General features: G+C 40.8%; 1 protein-coding gene across 3 annotated transcripts in view; it reads right to left on the bottom strand.

Moving 5' to 3' along the window:
* The window catches only part of LOC122864437 (POU domain, class 2, transcription factor 2), a 77,960-nt gene that overhangs the window by 59,602 nt on the left and 748 nt on the right, over nucleotides 1-17,610 (bottom strand). For 2 of the 3 annotated variants that reach the window (XM_044171852.1, XM_044171851.1), the window contains exon 2: nucleotides 14,211-14,315. In XM_044171852.1, coding sequence (XP_044027787.1) covers nucleotides 14,211-14,315 — 105 coding nt within the window. Of the gene's footprint in view, nucleotides 1-2,959; nucleotides 4,343-14,210; nucleotides 14,316-17,610 lie in introns of those variants that run through there. The other variant, XM_044171850.1, reaches the window with a different exon arrangement.

Raw genomic sequence — 17,610 nt, 5'->3', positions numbered from 1 at the left:
CTCACACTAACGTAAACACACCCAGATATGTACACAGACACACACACACACACACAGGTGCAGGCAATTGTAGAGATGCACACATGCACACCTTGGTCAAAGGCGCAGATCAGAGAGAGACAGAGAATTGTGGGTAACAGACTTAGCTAAAGTGGCTTATGGGGCCCAGCCAAACCACACCAGGCAAATCCAATTCAACAACCTCCCTGACCATAGGGAACGAGAGAAAGAGAGAGAGAGAAAGAGAGGAGAGTTTGCATTTTACTGAAAAGGCTTTCGTGTCAAGTGAATACTTCACAGAAATGAGAGAGAGAATGAGAAACAGCGGATTCTGAGTTTCTTTCTCTCCAGAGATTAAGGATGAAAGACGGAGAAAAGAGAAGAAAAAACAGAAGGGGAAATGAGGGATGAGTGTTGGCCTTTGCTCTCCTATAAAGTATATTTCTCTCATGTGTATTGGTTGCTTATCACACCAACATGTTTAAATAAAAAAGTAGCCTGTACAGGCACTTTGACCCTCTCACATGATGAAAAACACAAGGGAGATTCAGAGGGCTTGCTACTGTAGCTCACTCACACATTAATTCATTCATTTTTCCACCTATCCACTCATTTGTTAAATCCTTTATTTCCTCCTTTATTCATCCACATATTCATAGTCATTTCTTTCTTCTAGACTGTACACTGTTCATAAAATGATTGATTCTTTCACTCATTCATTCATTTATTCAGACATTCATCTGTTCATTGTTCATTTTTTCAACCCTTCAACTCTCACTCAGTCACTGTTTCTTTCACTGCTTTTATTCATTCAATGCAGTGCTTCTTTCATCTGTTAATGTGCTAACTAATACTTTCACCTTCTCATTCATTTATTATTCATTTATGCACTCGCTCATTCTGTTATTCATTCAATCGTTCATTCACTCCCTATGACCTAGCCTCCACCTGTTCTTCTTGTTCTCTCATCGTGTCTTTTACGTTAATTTCTTAAAGGACCAACAGAGAAATTGACCCCACCCCCCAAACAGAAGCCAGTGGTTATGTGTCGCCTGTCAAAGCCGCCAAAAGCAGCTCTCATTAAAACCTCAGCCGTTTTTCTCATCCTGACACCTACTTAAGGTGATAGCCTGAATTACCCCTGCACAGCTCAGCATGGCTCGGCATACACACCTACCCCCATCTGTCATTTGAAATTTCCGCCTTGTTGGATTAAGGCGGTGGGGATGGGGAAAGGGGAGCCACTGGCACTGTAACCCTCTAAGAACCCCACTCAAATATGTAGACACACTTCAGTACACAAAAATGGTTCATGTTGAAACAGTGACCAACAAGTCACACTCCTAAGTTTTAAAACTCCCACAAGTGGTAAGAAAACCTAAAGCAGGTGAGTCAAAAGCCGGGTGAACTCTGACCTCTCACATGTGGTCATCATCAGGGAGAAAAAAACATCAAGACAAACAGAAACTCTAATATACTGACAGAAGAATACATTTTCTTTTCTTTAACTCATTTCTGTTTTGTGCCATAGTTCATTTGGGTCAATATTCAACTCATTAAATGACATTTTTTTATAACCCCCTTACTGTAGGAACTCTATTATGAATTTAAGAATACTATGTTGAGCAAATACAACAGATAACTGATACAGCCCTTTAGGAACATTACAGTGATACCATAGGAGATGGAAAAAATACCATAAAGAGCACTGCCATTATTGATCGCACTACAAGTCACTAACACAATATTATAGTGGTCATAGGATATTAAAGCATAGCATAAAGGTATGATAAGGTCATTATAGTAAGTACTATTGATTGACAAACTCACTGCGAGTCCCTTTAGTGATAGGCCAATTATAGGAATATTACAGTTTTACTACAGTAAAAGTAAGGTAAGGATACTTGAGTTTTTTAATTTTAGTTTGACAACAATTTCAATTATTATTATTTCTTTTTTAGAAAATGTCACTCTGTTCTTTTTTTCTTCTCACATCATCTCCAGTGTAGTCAAACTTTCTCCCTCAGCCAACATAACTGTACTCCTGTTTTCCCAATGTGGCTCCAGTCAGAGATCAATACCTTCTGATCGATAGATGACCATGAATATTCCCCCCAAACCTGACCGAGAAAGACTGAAGGAGAGGAGAGGAGTGCGAAGAGGAGACAGATGGGATGGAGGTTGCGATGGATGGATTGCCATGAATGAAAGAGGAAAAGATGAGCCACCTCTGTGACATTGTGATGGATGCTAATGAGCCATACATTCATGCATCCAATTTTGGATGTTTTACATTTTGGATTTGGATTATGCAAGTAAGTATTTTAATGAAACTCTCTGCCTTGTTAATGACAAATTCTGTTCTTTTCTATTTGCGGAGATAAAGAGGAAAGATGGTAATGGAAAAAATACACACAATTTTACTTCAAGTGAGTCAGATAATTTAACTTCAAATTCAGTTTCACTTGTTTTCGCTCAATTTCAAACACATCAGAATAATGTAAATCACAAGAAAAACAGTAATTCAGGAGACAAGTTGATTTGAATTTTATAAAAATGAAACAATCTAAACACTTTGGCAGATTTTTTTCTTAAGAAATACTATTTGAAGACTCTAAGACATTATGGTTAAGGTGCACATCCTGCAGCTGTAAAATAACTTTCATATATGGAAAAATGCTTGTTGTGAGTTGCATGTTGTGTCATATTAGGTAAAATAGAGAGGATTAAAATGATGAACATGTAACCATGTAAATTATCTAATCTTGGTACATACATGTTTATTGATCATTAGTTAAATTTGGGATGAAACTGGGGTAAGAAAATAACATTTTCTGTATAGAATTGTAGCTAAATCTAGCTGATAAGAAAAAGAGATGAAGCTAAAGCTAATAACCGGGTTTTATTCTTTGTGTAGGTGCACAGTGGAGATAAAAGGACCGGTAGAAAAGCGTCTTACCGGGGCTGGACCGCGGAGCCAGCGAGGACTTGAGTCTCCAGGCGCTGAAGTCGGACGCTGTTCTCTGAAAGACGAAGGGGACCGGCAGGGGGACAAACATGGTCCTCTGTCGACCTGGGGGTCGTTGTTTTTTATTTTAGTCTCACTTTTCTTCTATTCTTATCCGTCGTCCTTTCGTCGTTCTTTGGCGTTTCTTCGTATGCTTTCCAGGTTTGTGGACAGCTGTTTGTAAAGACGCTTGGATGGTTTGAAAAAAGAGACTCGGTATTTGGCTTTTTCTTCAGTGGATCGAGTCTGTGCCACAGCGGATTCACATTTCTCTGTTTTCAGATGTGTGTGGCGCTGAGATACAGACGCATATTACGGTCCCGCTACTTGTGTCTTCTCGGAGTAAACTAGTCCCGCACACACGCACACACACACACGTACACACAGCGATGTGCAGGGCGCGCAGCGACGACTGTTAAGCTTTGGGAGAAAATACAAAGCTACCAGTAATTATCCATACAGGCTAATACAGGTTGCAGGTGACCTATCTGTTATCGTCGCACCCATGTGAATCTAGTGCAGTTGGTGCTCCTCTCTCAGATGCTCTCCATTGGATGTAACACAGACACAATTAGACTCCATTTATTGTGTCCAAACAGCTGTGCGTAAAGATCGCAGTGGCTCTCTGTCTCTGTCTCGCCTCCTCGGCAGGGTTTGCTTTGGTTTAGGTTGGGGAAAGATTTCTCCTGCTGCACTGTCATGAAAAGTCTCAAACAAACACTGTCCACCGGTGAATCCTCGGTATAGAGAAACAGGAAAAACTGTCCGTGTAACACTGGAGTTGTTTCTTTTTGGTTCTCGTAAAGATTTGGTTAGTAGCTGGCTGGTCTGCTGAAGAATACATGCACACAAAGCGACGCAATAATAAAACGCAAAAGCATTATTTGGTACAAGACATATAATCAAATAATAAAGTAAGGCTACGCAGGCACCTCCTGTCTGACTTTCGCTCCTCCCTCTCCTCCCCTCGCTGTTTGTCTCTCTCCCTCTTTCTCTACCGCGGGTCACTAATTAAAGCAAAATCAATAAATACATAAATGAATAAATCCATATCAATAAGTACACCTGTCCTCTGATTTCCTCTTCCACTGACGCGTAGGATCTGAAAGCGATACCCCTTTTCTTTTTACGCTGTAGTGTCTTTTCTTTGGCTCTGCTCCGCCATCCGCCGGTGTGTATCTCTCTTATTCTCTCTCTTCAGCCTTTCTCTGTGTGTATCCTACGTGTGTGCGCGCGTATCTGCGTCCCCTCAGTTTATTTTGGGAACCCAGGTGGTTTCGGTCCGACACCGCGCAGCCTGAACGCAATCTGGCACGGCGAAGCGCTCCGGCCGGGAGACAGACAGAGACCCCCCCAACCCCACTTCCCTTCCCTCCCCTCTCTACCTCTATTCCCCTTTCTCCCTCCACCCCCTCATCCCAACACACTCACACATATACACAAACGTGCACACAACTAAATTTTCTGTCCATTTTTTTGCACACATTTTAACCTTTATTGACTCTTTTGTTTCTTGTATCTGATCTGTATTGAAGTTACATATGGGGACACTGAGATTAATATCATAGAAACCAATTTAAAAGACTATGTACATGTGTGAAATCCATTTCATCAAACGATTTATTCTCCAAGAGTCTGTGTTGAATTAATATTTTAAAATATACACCTCTTCTACACACACACACACACACACACACACACACACACACACACACACATTCACACTCCTGCCCTCTTTTTGGCCACTATAATCCCGTACAAGACAAGCACAGATCCAGCCAATTGATCTTCTGATTACTTCATTATAATGAAGCCAATAATCATATCATCGCCGGCCTCCGAAAAATCGATCGCCTCTTCACAATGTGCGGACATGAATTCAAAAGGGGGGACCTTTGATGTATATTTCAGCAGGAGCATCTCTCTCTCTCTCTAAATTTACGTGGGTCTGGCCTACGCAAGGTCACCTGCAGCACTCAACTAATGTATTTTTTCCACACAGAGGTGAATAATCAAAGCCTGCAGAGCCAAGGGTGTTAAATTAGTAATTATTTTGGGCTCGGGAAGGCTACGTGCGTGTGTGCGTAAAATGTGCGTAAAATGTCAGTTGAGCTGAATCTAAATGACATGTTTTTACTATTAAGGGTCGGTGAGAATGTTTTAGCTGCCGTTATGTGTGTATGTGTGTGTCCGAGGAAAGGTGCCTCCCGGCAATCAACTCTCTCCTCTCCTCACAACTCCACCCGGCTGTCAGACGAACCGCCCCAACCTGCGCTGTGCATTTACACTCAAGATTATCGCCAACATAGATTTTTTTAAATAGAAAAATCTATACGCTAAATATCGCAGTCAATAAAAGAAAATCGACCAAACATAACACACGTCTCTCTCTCTCCCTCTCTGTATACACTCCGAGGTGGGGCTGAGCTGTTAATAAGTTATCGATCAATTATTGCCGTCATATATGGACAGGCCTCCGGCTCTTTGCCAGTGCTAATGTCTATGCAGGGAGAGAAAGAAAGCGTCAAATATAAACTATCTGCTACAGGGATAAAACATAATCAGAGGCGTCCTGATCCACTGATTTTACAACTGCAGTACTCATACTATGGCTACTATTACTGGTACTACAGTGCTGCATGTACTACTACTGCAGCTGATGGTATCTCTACAGTTGTCCTACTGCTACTACTTAGATTAAATACTTCTATCATCACCAATGTTGTTACAAAACTGCTGCTACTACTGCTATCACCACCACTACTATTCAGACTACTATCCACTGCTATATACTGCAACTAATATATTAAAGTCAATACTATTTAAACTCCTACTATAACTACTGGTGCCAATGCCAGTTTACCACAACTGACCCTACTACTACTACTGCTGATACTACCATTACTACCACCACTACTACTCCTCCACTAGTAATACTACAACCACTTTTATAAGTTTGCATTACTGCTGCTTATTAGTAGTACAGCTACTGCTACTAATGCTGCAATACCCTCTATCACTACTACTATTAGTAGAAATACTTTGACTACTACTGCTGCTGTGACCTCTACTCCAACTACTACTACTCTTTTAGTAATACTACAACTACAACTTTTACAACTTCTATTTCTATTACTACTGCTTCTAGTGTTAATAATAGTACTGTTAGTGCTACTAATGCCGTTATTTCTATTTTGGACTAATACTGTGGCTACTGCTGCTATGGTCTCTACTGCTACTACTACACTTGTCCTTCTTCTTAAGCCTGTGTCCTACGATTCAGATTCTGTTACCCGCTGCAGTTTTCGATGTCATCTATGCATAGACACACGTCATATCACAAAGAAGCCCCCCTCCCCCCCATAAAAAAGCCCACTCCCCATTGACAGATGACATCCGCGTGTCCAACGAGAGAGGGAGGAAAAAGAAAAGGAGGAGGGAGAGGAGAGGCCATATAAAGAAGCGACCGGTTGTCCCTCAAGAGCCCCCCTCTTCAGATAAGGGCGAGCACAGAGGAGCCCCGATCCAAACTCCTTCCAGACAAAAGCAATTATTTCTTGTAGAATATAGTGTGTTTTGTGCGTCCATTGCAGGAGGGGAGGGAGGTGTGTGTGGATTTGAAGGAGAGGTGAAGAATATGGCGCATGGCGGGCCTCATCAATAGCAATATGTTCTTTTCCCCTTCTGTAATATCTATCCTTTTATAACTACTCTGCAACCTGCTGCGGTGGTTGCTTTGTCTGACATCGTGGGCTTATAGGCCATAGTGGACTTCTGATCAGTTACAGACAAAAAACCCCACATACAGACACACACACACACGCAAAAACACACAGTAGTATAAAAAGGAACCTAAAACAGATTCTGCCTCATACCTTTCAAACCAAACCTGTTGTTTCTGTATCCAGCCATCAGACTAAACTGATGTTTACTACAGTATTTTGAAATAATGATATTTAAATGATATTTATGATAAAATTAGTCAACTGGTACTTTATTTATGATTTATAATGAGATGACCAATTCAACTGCACACACATACACACCACTCTGTCTCCAGCTGGGACAGCTATATCCTTTAAAAGCATAAAATCAAAACAATAATGTTTGTCGCATTCAATTTTTCATAAAGTAACAGTATATTAGTTATATAGTATCACATTAGGCTTTACTATTTTTGATAAAAATGCAAACATGTCTCAAGAAAATCTGAATAAGTGAACACATCCTTTTCAGTACAGGAGCTCTGTATCTGTGCGTGTGTGTGTGTGTGTGTGTGTGTGTTAGTGCGAGAGAGTTCATTGTTAAATGGCAGTGTCATGTTGACAAACGAGTTGGTTGAATTAAATTCTCCCTCATCAATAACAAGAGGGGGACAATCAATACCAGCTTACAATTATATCACCGCGTACCCCTCCGCTACCACTGTAACCACACACACACACACATCAAGAAATAGCGTGAGAGAGGGAAGAATCATTACCTTGCTGTAACATGGGGCTTAATAAACGCTAAAATATTCTCTCTCTCTCTCACACACACACACACACACACACACACATTGAAGAAGAGAGAATTTTTACCTTGGTGTTGCACACACTCTTTCACACATATACATGGAAGAAATCATTCATGTGAACCTGATAAACACAAACACACTCTATACACATTTTGATCTATTTTCAGCATCTCTCTCTCTCTTCCTGTCCCTCTCATTCTCTACGCCTCTCCTACATTCCTCTTGCGTCCTGACTAAGTAATCAATGCTGACAGATTGTCAATAGGCCGGTCCGGGCCCTGCCAATACCTCTCCTACATATCCATTATTCCTCTTAACGTCGCAGAGGACAAACACAGAGAAGAGTAAAACACAATGCTGTCGATACCTTGATACGATCATTGAGGCAGATCAATGCTCTTGCTTACAGCTCATGAGCTCGACTCGACCTCGAGCGCGCTGCAAATAACAGTTAGCGTGAAAATTGGTTTGTGAATACCCATTTTCTCTCACTGGACGTCTTCCTGTGTTCTTATCTTCACAGACTGGGGATTTTTTTCATGTATATTCTCTTATTTCACGCATAATTTTATTTCAACTTTGAAGATATTCTTCCTTCTGTGAATTTCCCAGTGTTCATATTTCACACATGTTCTGCATCCTATATCATCCTGGATTGGTTGTAATGGATTTAAGATGTAAAACGCCAGGCAGCACTGAAGTGAGGGAGGGGGTTGCAATATCGCTTTTTTGCTGTCATTCTTGCTATCAGGTTCACACACAATCCTGTATTCCACACACACACACACACACACACACACACACACACACACACACACACACACACACACACACACTGATTCATGTGCTGGTACACGCACAGAAACACATTTATGTACCTTAGCAGCATGCACATGCAAACACACCGTAACATGCAAGAAAGCACGGAAACACCAGAACAACACACTCATGTAAGATATTCACGTACATGCAAACACATTGTAACATGCATGAATGCACGAAAAGTACACACACACACACGCCTCTGGTTCTCGTGCTCAGAGAGGCCCAAACAGCTTAGCTTAGCACAAACGCAGCATCAAGGCTCGAGGTAATGCCAATGACATGGATGGAGCTTTCCAGCCCATGCAGCCTAGAGTGTGTGCATGTGTGTGTGCATGTGTCTATGTGTGCGTGTTCATGTGTGTGTTCATTGCAGACGTGGGGGGAGATGAGAGCCTTAAACACTGAGAGGATCAGACCCAGCTCTTCTGGACACCATGGAATACGATCAAGAGTGTGTGTGTGTGTGTGTGTGTGTGTGTGTGTGTGTGTACAAGAATGATTGCAAGACATAGCTGCAAAAAATACTACAAATATAAGAAGTGAAAGGTTTTTCAAATGTCATCTTTCACAAGTATTCTGATGCTGAAATAGCATGTCACACAGCTTCAGCCATTATATTCAAAGTTTAGAAAATATTATAGCAACAGCATCTAATTTTTTCCAGTAAAAAGATTTTTAATGTTAAAATTAATACAAAATTCTTTAAACATTAGGCAGAAATAGGTGTCTGACCCCAAGATATATTACTATTCATAACAAAATTGTATTGCTAAGTTGTGTGTGTTGTATGTGAGGCAAAGGGAGATGTCTCTATTTGAAATTATGGCAAATGAAATCCACCAAAGATTCTTGAAGACTTTTCTGTGTCCTACACACACACACACACACACACACACACACACACACACACACACACACACACACACACACACACGACATCTCTTCTGTGAGATGTGCATTTTATTCACACAAACCTTATAATCCCTTTTCTTGTACTACATAAACACCATCGACTAAACTCTCAAATCTCTTTTCTCTGCGTCTTTTTTCCCCATATTTACTCTCTAACTGCCTCCCTCTCTCTCCGCCTTTCACTCACTCACTCTCACGCACACACACACACACACACACACACACACACACACACATGTGTTCAAGCTCGGCCTGCATGGTGTTCATGGAGAGAAATAGAGAGACAGACACAGTGTGTGAGTGTGGGTAGATTTAGAAGCGGGGATCAATGAGAAATGTAGGAATCAATGCACTTAGCAGTGGGAAATCAATGGGGCCTAATCGGGATGCCAATGGCACAAGTCAAAACAATTAAGAAGGAAGAAAAATGTTTAACAACCCCCCCATCACCATCCCACCCCAATGCTTACACAGAGGCTGAGGAGAGATGGAAGGAGCAGAGGGAAGAAAGAAAAAGAGAGGGCTGAAATAATACAAGGGATGTTGGGAATGTCGAGAGGACGATAATGGCAATGTTTGGATGTGCTTATGGATCAATAGAATTAATTGCATTAACCATTTTAACTGCCTGTACAGTTGCAGGTCTGAATCCAGGTCATCAGCTTACATCGCTCCATCTGTCAGCTCACTTTCAAGAGCCAGGTTGCTCACAATAATCTGTAAAAAAACAGGGTGAAAGAACACAATGGACTTGGATTGGATTAAAATTTAGAAGAAGACTTATACAGTAAGACAAATGTACAGATGACAATATGGGCCATGCCGATTATAGAGTCAGTGATGGGAGTTGCTAAAACATAAGCACGTGGCAAGTCAAAACAAGCTTATTAGAGGACTTAACCAATCAACAATGATAAGCTGGACAGAGTAAGTTCCAGTCTTGCTCATGCAGGTTGATAAGTTGATAAAGTCATTTTCCTTGTAATTAATTACAAGGAGATCACAAAACCTTACCACAAGAACCAACCAAGGTGTGTCTCTCCGAATACTTTCTTACAGTACATTTTATGATGTTTCAAGACATTATCAGCCGAAAACAGAGACGCAATCCTGAGGTCACCAAACCACTCTCCACTCTTCGGCTGTGCTGCTGCGAGTTCTGACACGTCCTCTGACTCTGCTGGTACCTCCCAATACCTATCTGCTGATTCAAGAGTTTCCTGGGATAACCAAGCTCAAAAAAAGAGTTCCTCTTCAGCTGCTTGACTGCTTCCTTCACTACTGGTGTCTAAGCAGGTTCTTATATATTCCCACACTCACCTGGTGCTTCTCTGGGCAATTTTAAAACAGGAGAGTCCAGTCGCTATCCAGGAGTTTGGTTCAAGGGTAGGTGCTATGCATAGAGATTTGGAGCTGACCACCTCCTGCGTTAGCTCTGACTCTCTTACATTCCAAATGCCAAAAGCCAGTTTTCGTCAGCAGAGATCAATCCAAAAAGACCCTCACCTTCACCTGTCACCCGACAGGTTATGCACAAACCTTTAAACCTGGCTTTGTGGGTGGTGGCCCCATACTAAGCCTGACCAGGCATCTTTGAGATAAGCATGGCCATCAAGTCCTTGTCTGCGAGAACCCTTCCAAGGAAGGGGTTCCGGGTTTGCTAATCTGGATGCCAGGTGCCACTTATATTGAAGATCCAATCCATAGAGATCTTTGAATGGCTCTTGGTCACCTGAGACAGATTTGCCTTGGAAAACCCTACCAGGAGCTCTTGCCCCTGACAAAAGAACTTCCAGGTGCACGCAAACCACTCCAACACAATAAGCTGGCAAGTCTGTCAGTGACATTTTACTCATAAAAGTGTACAGAACAGTGTATCTTGAAGTGACCCTCTGAGTCTGCACATCCAAATGTCAATGTAGGCTTGAAAGGTTACTGTAAATAGTTTACACTTTCTTCTTCTTCATAAAGAAGCCAGGGTACGGAATTCTAATCACTTACATTAAATTCTAATAATGAATAGATTTAATTCCTCTGTGAAACATGATACCATCTAAATCCACTATAACTGAGAATTTAACCTGACCACGGCTGCTTTCTCTGTGAAGAATGAAAACTACAAATGTTTTACAGCCACCTGCAGTCTACAGAGGGTGAAGGTTTTTGATACTCAAAAGATTTTGGGAGGAGTATCACTTTAATGCACTGACAGAGATATGAAAGGATATGAAAGTATTGACAGTGGGGCAGAGCAGGTAGAGAGGGAGAAAGAGGAAGAGAAGCAGTTTTGTTAGATGCCCCCTTCAACTCATAAAATCTGTCAATAAAAATATTTCACTCTAAAGAAATTGACTGATGGAGATGACACCACAACATGACACAAAAATATACCCAATGGCACACTAGGAGAGAGACAGAAGGTGGATAGGTAGTCAGAGGAGAGCCATAGAAATGTAGAAAAGAAACTATCTGAAGTTATGGCATGCTGTAGGACTGCAGTTGGGTTTGGTGTATGTGTGTGTTATGGGGAGGTGGCGGTGGGGTTGATCTGGGGCCAATCAATAGCGGCAGGCTCTCTTACGACCCCTGAGTTCCTCCTAGCTTGGCTGGCGGGCTGGAAATCAATGGGCCGGGCCAATAACTCAGGATGGTGTGTGGATTAGTGAACTGTCAACTAATCAGAGAGTTACTAAATCTGACACCACAGCTATTAACCTATCGATATGACACTTGGCACTGACACACACTCACACAGATATATAAATATATATATGTATGTATGTATGTATATGTATTGATGAACACACATGCACATAGAAACACGTATGTGAATGCCTGAAGGAGGCTCACACATGCTTGCACGCCTGCACACATGTGGACTGAAACACACTTACAGAATAGTTTACTTTCTGGTGGATATACAGTAGATATATGCACACCCATGTAGAGACCTGGATAGTATGTGTACTCACACATGGCTGGAAGCATAAAAATGTACAGTATGTTCTCACAGATCAATACTACCTCATTGTACACATACACATCAACAAAGGAGAAGGCTTAAAACCAACAGATAATACTGCTGAACGGAAGAAACAAAGACACAATTATATAACTTGCTTTTTGTTTTTGGAGAAAAATCCCTCCCTCCCTATTCAGCAGTCACAGTTCTTTTAAGGGTCATTTGAAATGAACAGGCATCGTTCAGTTTTATTTATTCAGTTTTATTACGTGTATTGTGTAACTGCCGCTGCTTTAACCCTTGACCTCCACGCCACTTAATGGCTTTGAATGTTAGTGAACCTGAAATTTCAATGTATTCCACTGTTATAGGCATTGTATGTCTCAATATCTCAATGGTGCTTTGAGTGTTGGTGATGACTAAGCCTTGTTTCCTGCATATTAAATAGTTCATTAGTACTAAAATTTGTTTTGTTTAAGATTTAAAGTGAACAGCCAATAATATTAACAAATGATGTGATTTCATTACCTTGTGTTGTTCCATTTCTAACTAACAGTTCCATGTACCATACATTTAAGTCATTTAAAAAGGTAAGTAATCTACACACAAAAAGCAGGATAAGCTGAGTTTAGGTGGCTTTACTATGCGCTACATTGCTACTTTTATCCACAATTCATATCCAGATTCTTTGGTGCTTCTTTAATATGTAGACTCTCTGATCTTTTGATATTCTCATGTTCCTCTAGTGTGGAACTACAGGCTTATTCTGTATCAAGGGTGCTGGTTCATTTTACATTATTCTCTTCTATTCTTCTGTCCTATTCTACTTTTTTTGGGGGGGAGCAAAAGGAGATTATTTTGGGGGGTAATTCCATTGAAACCACTCTGAAATAACTTGACTTGGCATGTGCCTATACAAGGCTCTACAAAAGGCTCCAGGAATACTATTCAGTAATGGGGTAAAGCAAGAGAAGAAGCAGGACAAAAAGCCTGTGTGTGTGTGTGTGTGTGTGTGTGTGTGTGTGTGTGTGTGTGTGTTACAAGAGCAGCTGAAATGAGGGAGAAGAGAGAGAATGAAATCACCTGAGAGAAAATAAGACAGCTAGCAGGAGGAAAAAAAAAGGATGAATGAGCAGCAGGGAAACCAGTGGAAAATAATCAAGTGTTCAGAAAAGAGAAGAGGGTGCACTAGTTTGATATCCTACAAAGATGACAAAATTTCATCATTCATTAAGTGATGGCCTAAACAGAACAAGTTTTAAGACAAATCTGTGTATTCATCTTCTCACCATTAAGTTTAGGTCTGCTTTTTAGGTTTGGGTAAATTTGATTAATCATATTAGGATTTTGGTCTCACATTTTCTCCCAAAACAAGCCCAGTTGAATCCATATATTTTGTAATTTTTCACGTTTAAGAGTAATTCTCAGGAGAACTGGCTAAAAGGAGAGAAGAAAAAAACAGACTACATTCCTATAAGAGGAATGAAGAGAAAATACAAGAAATGAAAAAAAAACAACAGTAAAGAAAAAAAGAAGCGGAAAGGCTCCAGAAATCAGAGGGGGGGTGTTGGGTGGGGGTGTTGGGTGGGGGCAGGCTAGTTCACACTGCTGTCTAACGATAAGAGCTGCAGAATGAAAGACAGAGAGGGAGAACAGAGCTAAAAGAAAAACGAATGGAGGCAGGTTACAGCATTACAGCCACCAAGAGAAAGGCGAGGGTGGAGGTGGGTGAGGAGAAGAAGGGGGGGGGGGTTCATGGGCCTCCCACACACTCCGGATTAGGAAACATATGCAGTGGAGTAGCGAGGGATTAGGGGGTGAACGAGAGCTGGAAGAAGGAAAAGAATGTTTTTTGGGGAGGAGAGGAGGGGTGAAGAGGAGGGATGGAAACAAGTGCTCGGCCAGGCGTATTTCCACCCCGCTTTCATCCCTCCTCTACCTTCCTCCTCCTCCTCCTCCTCCTCCTCCTCCTCCCACCCACTCACCTTCATCTTTGAACCTCTGAGATGACGAGATTGGTGTGCAAGGACTCGGAGGGAGACAAGGGAGGAGGCCGCTTGCTGGCGCCATCCTTTGATTGTGGTTATTTGCTGCGAACACAAGAAGCATATCAGGAAAATTGTTAGAATGAGTAAAAACCTTGAACTTTATTGCTTTTAGATTCCATACAACATGACCAGTGACTTGGTGTTGCTCTGAGTGCTGAGGGGTTTCATTCAAGGAAAAAGATGAGCAAACAGAAAGCATTTTGATTTCATCAAGTTATGGTTTAAGAGACAAAATAAATTTAAGTAAAACATCATTGTAATTGTGACAAATCTTTATGCATTTTCAGTGCCTCTCTGGCTGTCCAAACTCACTCACGCATTCACTCACTACTAAGCAGTTTACTCTACAGTGAGCAGCACACTTATGAATCATCGTCATTTTGCTTCATAACTGACAAGGTTACTGACACGACTGAAATTTTTGCATCGATAAAATGCGACACTATATAGTGCATGAACTTCACACTTAGATACTCAGATAAAATAGCAGACAGTAAATATAGTGCACTAGGGAGTGATTTTGGACACAAAAAAATCTAGTTAAATGTGCAACACTGCCACTCATGGAATTGATGATGTCAAAATAAGTATAAATATACCCAAAATGACAATTGGTGCATTTACATGTACTCAAAAATGTATTATATTACATGTTATTATAGTCAAAGTGAAGCAGTTTTCTGATTACTGCAACTGTCCGGACAACAACTTAATCAGGTTATATGACTTAAAATAAGGTTAAAAGATGTGTCAGCATAATTCAATTAAGATACCCAGGTTACTCCTAAATCTTTAAAATAACTGTTTTTAAACAAATTACTTTTAACTCTATGGTCTGGATCTTCACCATGATTTTATTCTGCACGTGTGTGCCAACGGCACATACAGCAAAGGAATTTCCCTTTGGGGATAATAAAGTCGATCAAACTCAAACTACTTTACATTAAAATGTAAATTCCTCAGCGCAAAAAAACAACATTTTTTTTAAAATGAACTACTACAAACCCCCAATTTTTCAAATATTTGGTAGTTTCCTGTAGGCTACCACAGGTCTTGCCAGACTCAAGTGCAAATATCAGACAACTCATGCAAACCTATTGGGGTTAATGGTACTTTAATCTAACTATTTCCTTGCTCTATTCACAGTATTTAAATTATGCTGTGCATTTATACATACTGTACTAAATCATATTTGACCGTACCAATATCACTATAAACGGTCACTGTAAACTTTTGAAATGTGCCAAATAAATCGGAAAATTACTTTCAGGAATGCCTCCAAAATATAGATTTTAAGACTTTCAGGGAATCTCTTTTATCAGTATCAGATACAGATTTCTACTTTTCAGTCACAAATATGTGATGCATGTCAAGGAACTTAAACTGACTAAAATAGTATGTGTGTGTTGATGTCGACTTGAATGTGGGCTGCTGTACACAGGAGAGTCTGCAAGCCTGTGTGTGTGTGTGTGTGTGTGTGTGTGTTGTATTGTATGCCTGAATGTGTATTTCTGCGTGTGTGTGTGTGTGTGCATGACACGGGGGTCACAAGCCAAGGTCAGGTGATAATTCACCAGAAAAGCTGGGGAGAGATGAAAGGATGGAGGGACAGTAGAGCAGAAGCAGAGAGAAGAAAAAATAAAAGACATGGATGAAATGATTGCAAAGTGATACAGGGAAGGAAGAGGAGGACAATCATTGAGGAAGAAGAAAACCTGCAACTATCCACCAATCTGTCATCGCTCTCTTTTGGCCAATTTCCCTCAGCTTGTCTTTTGTTTTGTCTCTAATTTTTCTCCCTTTCTCATTTCATTCACTTTTTGTCTTCGTATCCAGTCTTTCATTTTGAGTGGTTTATGATTAGAAGACCACATTTGGTATAAACATATATAAACACACTAAAATAACAGTTTTCTTGCCTTAAAATCATCAATATCTTAAAATCCTCCCACCTGCCATCCTCTATCATTCCCTTCTGCCGTGCTTCAAACACTCAATCACACACACACACACCAGTTTTTATATTAAATAATTGACAAGTTTATATTTCACTTGTGCTTTTCACCTTATTGTCCACCAGATTTCTCCCTCCTTCTCTTCCACCCTCAACACCCTCCCTCTCTCTACCCTCACACACACAAACACACACACACACTCCTGGCCCACAGAGGTCAACCTTCAGTGGATGAGGTCAGGCGTCTGCGATGAAGTTGACCTTTGACCTGGAGGGCATGATCGCCCGCTTGCATCCTAACCAGCTGGACAATGAGCCAGCCGTCCGACCATCGCTGTTGTTTGTGTGTGTTTGCGATTAGAGTGTGTGTACATGTCTGCATGTGTGTGTGTATCCATATTTTTGTCTGTATGCGTGTGTTTAGGTGATGTGTGCGTGCTTTAATGTCTGTAAATGTATGTTCTAATGCATGTGGTTGACTGTGTGAGTGCATCTATACTGAGAAATTGGATTTACCTCCTCATTCTCAAAGGGACGGGGTTGTGCTGCTTGTTACCAACGCCAAATTACAGCACAATATTGACCAGGCCGGGGTCATCCATTGACAAATCCTGTCTTTAGTCTTTCCTGCAAACGCTCATCACTTCCTGTCTTCTTCCTTATTTGGGGTTAATATCTTATTAACTGCTATTATCTCCACACCGGTCACCATGGCAACAGCCAGCGGGACAAGAGCTGACAATTCCCCGTAGCCTGCATCCTGCGGATCAGACAGGCGATGACCAGATTATTGGAAATCAATCCAAGGGAGTTACTGTTTCCCTGACCTCCCAAGCTTCATTTCCACTATTTATTGAGGAAGGCTGGTCAAACGTCGACTATTGTGAGGTTTACACAGATGTCAATACATGCAATGATGAGAGTCAATATGCAATGGGTATTATGATTGTGGTTAATCATTTTGAGGTTCATAAATCAGATGTTAGCTGGAAGCCATTTGATGTCAGAAAAAAGGAGTTAGTTACATGGATTGAAAAGATTTTAGATGTATTATTTATCCACTTGGATTTATTTTTTTGCTGATTGCACCATTTTTGATACAGTAAAATGTCAAGCAGAAATTAAAAATATACTCAGATATTATCAGTTAATTTGAAATTAATTCATTTTAGACTACAGCGTTACACAGAGATGACAGTGAACCACAGGGGGTAGAAGTAGGTCTATATGTGAGAGGCTTTTCTTTCTTATCAGTCACTGGGCAGTCCTGATCCTTATTTTCCACGGAGCAATGGAGGAAATATTATTTAACAGCCTAGAGTTTGAGCTTAGCTACACAACTTTACTCTCACAGTATTTTGATGATTACACAATTCTTTCATG

This window comes from Siniperca chuatsi, linkage group LG17, assembly GCF_020085105.1.
Source record: "Siniperca chuatsi isolate FFG_IHB_CAS linkage group LG17, ASM2008510v1, whole genome shotgun sequence".
Lineage (NCBI taxonomy): Eukaryota > Metazoa > Chordata > Actinopteri > Centrarchiformes > Sinipercidae > Siniperca > Siniperca chuatsi.
The sequence above is the reverse complement of the archived record's forward strand: the minus strand, read 5'-3'. Positions and strand labels throughout refer to the sequence as shown.